This window comes from Salvelinus alpinus, chromosome 22 (genome assembly GCF_045679555.1).
Source record: "Salvelinus alpinus chromosome 22, SLU_Salpinus.1, whole genome shotgun sequence".
Classification (NCBI taxonomy): domain Eukaryota; kingdom Metazoa; phylum Chordata; class Actinopteri; order Salmoniformes; family Salmonidae; genus Salvelinus; species Salvelinus alpinus.
In genome coordinates this window covers 35502345-35509599 of record NC_092107.1, presented here as the reverse complement: position 1 = coordinate 35509599, position 7255 = coordinate 35502345, and the positions used below count along the sequence as shown (strand labels likewise).

The 7255-nt window shown below is 46.0% G+C and overlaps 1 protein-coding gene across 1 annotated transcript in view; it reads left to right on the top strand.

Moving 5' to 3' along the window:
• The window catches only part of LOC139549469 (programmed cell death protein 10-like), a 36544-nt gene that overhangs the window by 10229 nt on the left and 19060 nt on the right, over positions 1-7255 (top strand). The window contains exon 4 of the mRNA XM_071360018.1: positions 6716-6833. Within this exon, the coding sequence (XP_071216119.1) occupies positions 6716-6833 (118 nt within the window). The remainder of the gene's footprint in view (positions 1-6715; positions 6834-7255) is intronic.

Here is a 7255-nt window from a genome sequence, read left to right as displayed (position 1 = left end):
AGGAGGTGGAGGGACAGGGCAGCGTTTATAAAGGTAAGGAGGTGGAGGGACAGGGCAGCGTTTATAAAGGTAAGGAGATGGAGGGACAGGGCAGCGTTTATAAAGGTAAGGAGGTGGAGGGACAGGGCAGCGTTTATAAAGGTAAGGAGGTGGAGGGACAGGGCAGCGTTTATAAAGGTAAGGAGATGGAGGGACAGGGCAGCGTTTATAAAGGTAAGGAGATGGAGGGACAGGGCAGCGTTTATAAAGGTAAGGAGATGGAGGGACAGGGCAGCGTTTATAAAGGTAAGGAGATGGAGGGACAGGGCAGCGTTTATAAAGGTAAGGAGGTGGAGGGACAGGGCAGCATTTATAAAGGTAAGGAGATGGAGGGACAGGGCAGCGTTTATAAAGGTAAGGACGTGGAGGGACAGGGCAGCGTTTATAAAGGTAAGGAGATGGAGGGACAGGGCAGCGTTTATAAAGGTAAGGAGATGGAGGGACAGGGCAGCGTTTATAAAGGTAAGGAGGTGGAGGGACAGGGCAGCATTTATAAAGGTAAGGAGATGGAGGGACAGGGCAGCGTTTATAAAGGTAAGGAGATGGAGGGACAGGGCAGCGTTTATAAAGGTAAGGAGATGGAGGGACAGGGCAGCGTTTATAAAGGTAAGGAGATGGAGGGACAGGGCAGCGTTTATAAAGGTAAGGAGATGGAGGGACAGGGCAGCGTTTATAAAGGTAAGGAGATGGAGGGACAGGGCAGCGTTTATAAAGGTAAGGAGATGGAGGGACAGGGCAGCGTTTATAAAGGTAAGGAGATGGAGGGACAGGGCAGCGTTTATAAAGGTAAGGACATGGAGGGGCAGGGCAGCGTTTATAAAGGTAAGGAGATGGAGGGACAGGGCAGCGTTTATAAAGGTAAGGAGGTGGAGGGACAGGGCAGCGTTTATAAAGGTAAGGAGATGGAGGGACAGGGCAGCGTTTATAAAGGTAAGGAGGTGGAGGGACAGGGCAGCGTTTATAAAGGTAAGGAGGTGGAGGGACAGGGCAGCGTTTATAAAGGTAAGGAGGTGGAGGGACAGGGCAGCGTTTATAAAGGTCAGGAGATGGAGGGACAGGGCAGCGTTTATAAAGGTAAGGAGGTGGAGGGACAGGGCAGCGTTTATAAAGGTAAGGAGGTGGAGGGACAGGGCAGCGTTTATAAAGGTAAGGAGATGGAGGGACAGGGCAGCGTTTATAAAGGTAAGGAGATGGAGGGACAGGGCAGCGTTTATAAAGGTAAGGAGATGGAGGGACAGGGCAGCGTTTATAAAGGTAAGGAGATGGAGGGACAGGGCAGCGTTTATAAAGGTAAGGAGGTGGAGGGACAGGGCAGCATTTATAAAGGTAAGGAGATGGAGGGACAGGGCAGCGTTTATAAAGGTAAGGACGTGGAGGGACAGGGCAGCGTTTATAAAGGTAAGGAGATGGAGGGACAGGGCAGCGTTTATAAAGGTAAGGAGATGGAGGGACAGGGCAGCGTTTATAAAGGTAAGGAGGTGGAGGGACAGGGCAGCATTTATAAAGGTAAGGAGATGGAGGGACAGGGCAGCGTTTATAAAGGTAAGGAGATGGAGGGACAGGGCAGCGTTTATAAAGGTAAGGAGATGGAGGGACAGGGCAGCGTTTATAAAGGTAAGGAGATGGAGGGACAGGGCAGCGTTTATAAAGGTAAGGAGATGGAGGGACAGGGCAGCGTTTATAAAGGTAAGGAGATGGAGGGACAGGGCAGCGTTTATAAAGGTAAGGAGATGGAGGGACAGGGCAGCGTTTATAAAGGTAAGGAGATGGAGGGACAGGGCAGCGTTTATAAAGGTAAGGACATGGAGGGGCAGGGCAGCGTTTATAAAGGTAAGGAGATGGAGGGACAGGGCAGCGTTTATAAAGGTAAGGAGGTGGAGGGACAGGGCAGCGTTTATAAAGGTAAGGAGATGGAGGGACAGGGCAGCGTTTATAAAGGTAAGGAGGTGGAGGGACAGGGCAGCGTTTATAAAGGTAAGGAGGTGGAGGGACAGGGCAGCGTTTATAAAGGTAAGGAGGTGGAGGGACAGGGCAGCGTTTATAAAGGTCAGGAGATGGAGGGACAGGGCAGCGTTTATAAAGGTAAGGAGGTGGAGGGACAGGGCAGCGTTTATAAAGGTAAGGAGGTGGAGGGACAGGGCAGCGTTTATAAAGGTAAGGAGATGGAGGGACAGGGCAGCGTTTATAAAGGTAAGGAGGTGGAGGGACAGGGCAGCGTTTATAAAGGTAAGGACCCTTACACCACATCACTCTTCATGGAAAAGGACAGGAGTTTATGAGAGACAGAATAGTCCTGAGGGGTAATTTAGGAAGCAGGATGAGATGTGTCTACAACTTGATTGGAGTCCACCTGTGGTAAATTCAATTGATTGGACATGATTTGGAAAGGCACTCACCTGTGTAAGGTCCCACAGTTGACAGTGTATGTCAGAGCAAAAATCAAGCCAATGAGGTCGAAGGAATTGTCCGTAGAGACAGGATTGTGTCGAGGCACAGATCTGGGGAAGGGTACCAAACAATTTCTGCAGCATTGAAGGTCCCCAAGAACACAGTGGCCTCCATCATTCTGAAATGGACGAAGTTTGGAAACACCAAGACTCTTCTTAGAGCTGGCCACCTGGCCAAACTGAGCAATTGGGGGAGAAGGGCCTTGGTCAGGGAGGTGACCAAGAACCCGATGGTCACTCTGACAGAGCTCCAGAGTTCCTCTGTGTAGATGGGAGAACCTTCCAGAAGGACAACCAGCTCTGTAGCACTCAACCAATCAGGCCTTTATTGTTGAGTGCCCAGACGGAAGCCACTACTCAGTTAAAGGCACATGACAGCCCGCTTGGAGTTTGCCAAAAGGCACCTAAAGACTCTCAGACCATGAGAAACAAGATTTTCTGGTCTGATGAAACCAAGATTTAACTCTTTGGCCTGAAAGCCAAGCATCACGTCTTGAGGAAATCTGGCACCATCCCTGTGGGGAAGCATGGTGGTGGCAGCATCATGCTGTGGGTATGTTTTTCAGCAGCAGGGACTGGGAGACTAGTCAGGATCAAGGGAAAGATGAACAGAGCAAGGTACAGAGAGATCCTTAATGAAAACCTGCTCAGGACCTCAGACTGGGACGAAGTTTCACCTTCCAACAGGACAAAGACCCTAAGCACACAGCCAAGACAACGCAGGAGTCGCTTCGGGACATTTCTCTGAATTGAGTCCTTGAGTGTCCCAGCCAGAGCCCCGACTTGAACCCGATCGAACATCTCTGGAGAGACCTGAAAATAGCTGTACAGCGACGCTCCCCATCCAACCTGACAGAGCTTGAGAGGATCTGCAGAGAAGATTGGGAGAAACTCCCCAAATACAGGTGTGCCAAGCTTGTAGCATCATACCCAAGAATACTCAAGGCTGTAATCGCTGCCAAAGGTGCTTCAACAAAGTACTGAGTAAAGGCTGTAACCTACCAAAATGTGTAAAAGGTTAAGGGGTCTGAATACTTTCCGAAGGCACTGTAAACAGTACCAGTCAAAAGTTTGGACGCAGCTACTTATTGAAGGGTTTTTCTTTATTTTGACTATTTTCTACATTGTAGAATAATAGTGAAGACATCAAAACTATGAAATGACACTTATGGAATCATGTAGTAACCAAAAAAGTGTTTAAAAAATCAAAATATATTTGAGATTCTTCAAATAGCCACCCTTTGCCTTGATGACAGCTTTGCACACTCTTGGCATTTTCTCAACCAGCTTCACCTGGAATGCTTTTCCAACTCTTAAAGGAGTTCACACATATGCTGAGCACTTGTTGGCTGCTTTTCCTTTACTCTGCGGTCCAACTCATCCCAAACCATCTCAATTAGGTTGAGGTTTGGTGATTGTGGAGGCCAGGTCATCTGATGCAGCACTCCATCACGCTCCTTCTTGGTCAAATAGCCCTTACACAGCCTGTAGGTGTGTTGTGTCATTGTCCTGTTAAAAAACAATTTGGACTCATCAGACCAAAGGGCAGATTTCCACCGGCCTAATGTCCATTGCTAGTGTTTCTTGGCCCAAGCAAGTCTCTGGTGTCCTTTAGTAGTGGTTTCTTTGCAGAAATTCCACCATGAAGGCCTGATTCACGCAGTCTCGTCTGAACAGTTGATGTTGATGTGTCTGTTACTTGAAATTTGTAGCATTTATTTGGGCTGCAATTTCTGAGGTGCAGTTAATCGCTGGTTCCTGAGGCTGGTAACTCTAATGAACGTATCTTCTGCAGCAGAGGTAACTAGGTCTTCCATTCCTGTGGCGGTCCTCAGTTTCATTGTAGCGCTTGATGGTTTTTGCAACTGCATTTGAAAAAACGTTCAAAGTTCTTGAAATTTTCCATATTGACTGACCTTCATGTCCTAAAGTAATGATGGACTGTCATTTCTTTTTGCTTATTTGAGCTGTTTTTGCCATAATATGGACTTGGTATTTTTCCAAATAGGGCTATCGTCTGTATACCAACCCTACCTTGTCACAACACAACTGATTGGCTCAAACGCATTAAGAAGGAAAGAAATTCCACAAATTAACTTTTAACAAGGAACACCTGCTAATTGAAATGCATTCCAGGTGACTATCGTTTAAAGCTGGTTGAGAGAATGCCAAGAGTGTGCAAAACTGTCAAGGCAAAGGGTGGCTACATTGAAGAATCTCAAATATAATAATGTTTTTGGTTACTACATGATTCCATATGTGTGATTTCATAGTTTCGATGTCTTCACTATTATTCTACAATGTAAAAAATAAAGAGAAACCTTTGAATGAGTAGGTGTGTCCAAACTTTTGACTGGTACTGTGAATATACTTTTCGGGGTGGTAAACGTTTGCAGTGTAAACTTAAACAACTTAAGTTAAACGACTGAAACTAGACATAAAGTATGTAGAAAAGATAATGGAGCAAAATACATGTATTTATTATTAATGAATTATCATATTTTACTATCACCAAAATAATAACTAGACAGGGTGAATCTAAAATTCCCAAAATGTCACGACCTCCATTGATTTTGTTTATTTTTGATTCACTCAGCCCCATTTGCAAAATGTGTATAATTGCAGGAAATGAGCTCCCCATGACAATGCTAGGGAAAACATTGTCATAGACCAGTGATGGGCTACTTTGATGGGGGTGGGGGCCACAAAAAAACCTGAATTCATTATGAGGGGTCGCAGTGGCTCGTGGGTCTGCGTACCCACATCCATTTTGCCATGGGGGTGGAGAGAAAATGTTACCCTTTTTAAAGTAAGATTGCTGCAATTCTACACATTTTGCCATGGGGGCGGAGAGAAAATGTTACCGTTTTTAAAGTAAGATTGCTGCAATGCTATACATTTTGCCATGGGGTGGAGAGAAAATGTTACTGTTTTTAAAGTAAGATTGCTGCAATTCTACACATTTTGCCATGGGGGCGGAGAGAAAAGGTTACCGTTTTTAAAGTGAGATTGCTGCAATTCTACACATTTTGCCATGGGGGCGGAGAGAAAAGGTTACCGTTTTTAAAGTGAGATTGCTGCAATTCTATACATTTTGCCATGGGGTGGAGGCAACTGTTTGCAGTTTTTAACATGATAACTGATGATCATTGGGCCCCACCCTGGTTGGTAATTGGACCATGATTACTACAAGTTTAGATAGCTGGCCGCTAGACTAAATTACCATTATAAAACAATGTAGCTGACGTGGGCTAATTGAGCGTTTGCCGATGCACAACCAAATGTTGAAAATGCACCTTGTGATTTTCTATTCGTCTAACTCTCAACAGTAAATCGATATTAAATTATTATTAATAATAATTGGTCTGCAGGCCACCAGCTGACGATCCCTGTCATAGACTGATGTGTGCTCTGTGGTTGATTAGCAGAGCCTGATGATGTGTACTCTGGTTGATTAGCAGAGCCTGGTGATGTGTACTCTGTGGTTGATTAGCAGAGCCTGGTGATGTGTACTCTGTGATTGATTAGCAGAGCCTGGTGATGTGTACTCAGTGGTTGATTAGCAGAGCCTGGTGATGTGTACTCTGTGGTTGATTAGCAGAGCCTGGTGATGTGTACTCTGTGGTTGATTAGCAGAGCCTGATGATGTGTACTCAGTGGGTGATTAGCAGAGCCTGGTGATGTGTACTCTGTGGTTGATTAGCAGAGCCTGGTGATGTTTACTCTGTGGTTGATTTAGCAGAGCCTGGTGATGTGTACTCTGTGATTGATTAGCAGAGCCTGGTGATGTGTACTCTGTGATTGATTAGCAGAGCCTGGTGATGTGTACTCTGTGATTGATTAGCAGAGCCTGGTGATGTGTACTCAGTGGGTGATTAGCAGAGCCTGGTGATGTGTACTCAGTGGGTGATTAGCAGAGCCTGGTGATGTGTACTCTGTGGTTGATTAGCAGAGCCTGGTGATGTGTACTCTGTGGTTGATTTAGCAGAGCCTGATGATGTGTACTCTCTGGTTGATTAGCAGAGCCTGGTGATGTGTACTCAGTGGGTGATTAGCAGAGCCTGGTGATGTGTACTCAGTGGGTGATTAGCAGAGCCTGGTGATGTGTACTCTGTGGTTGATTAGCAGAGCCTGATGATGTGTACTCTGTGGTTGATTAGCAGAGCCTGATGATGTGTACTCTGTGGTTGATTAGCAGAGCCTGGTGATGTGTACTCTGTGGTTGTCAGGCTGAGAAGGAGAACCCAGGGCTGACCCAGGACATCATCATGAAGATCCTGGAGAAGAAAAACGTGGAGGTCAACTTCATCGAGTCACTACTGCGCATGGCTGCAGGCGACGTGGAAGGTCTCTTTCTGCGTTTTATCTCTGTCCGCTTGTGTGTCTGTCTGTTCTGCAGTGAATAACCTCACCCAAGAAGATGGTTAGGCATTATGCCTCTGTGTGCAGTACTGTCTGTGTCCTCAGGGTGGCACTGTTTCTCCACAAATATAACAGCCTCTCCTCCTGTGAGACATTTCCTCCCACCAGGATAGAATTCCCTCTCCTGCATGGCCTGATTGATGGTAGTAATGAATTCTTGTGCACAGCTTGAAAAGCTCAGCTATAGTTACACACACACACACAGTGATGAGAGCGCCCTCTCTCCTGTTTTGAATACTAAATATACAGAGCCTTCAGAAAGTATTCGTACCCCTTTACTTATTCCATATTTTGTTGTTGCAGCCTGAATTCTAAATGGATTAAATGTATTTTTTTCCCCCCTCACC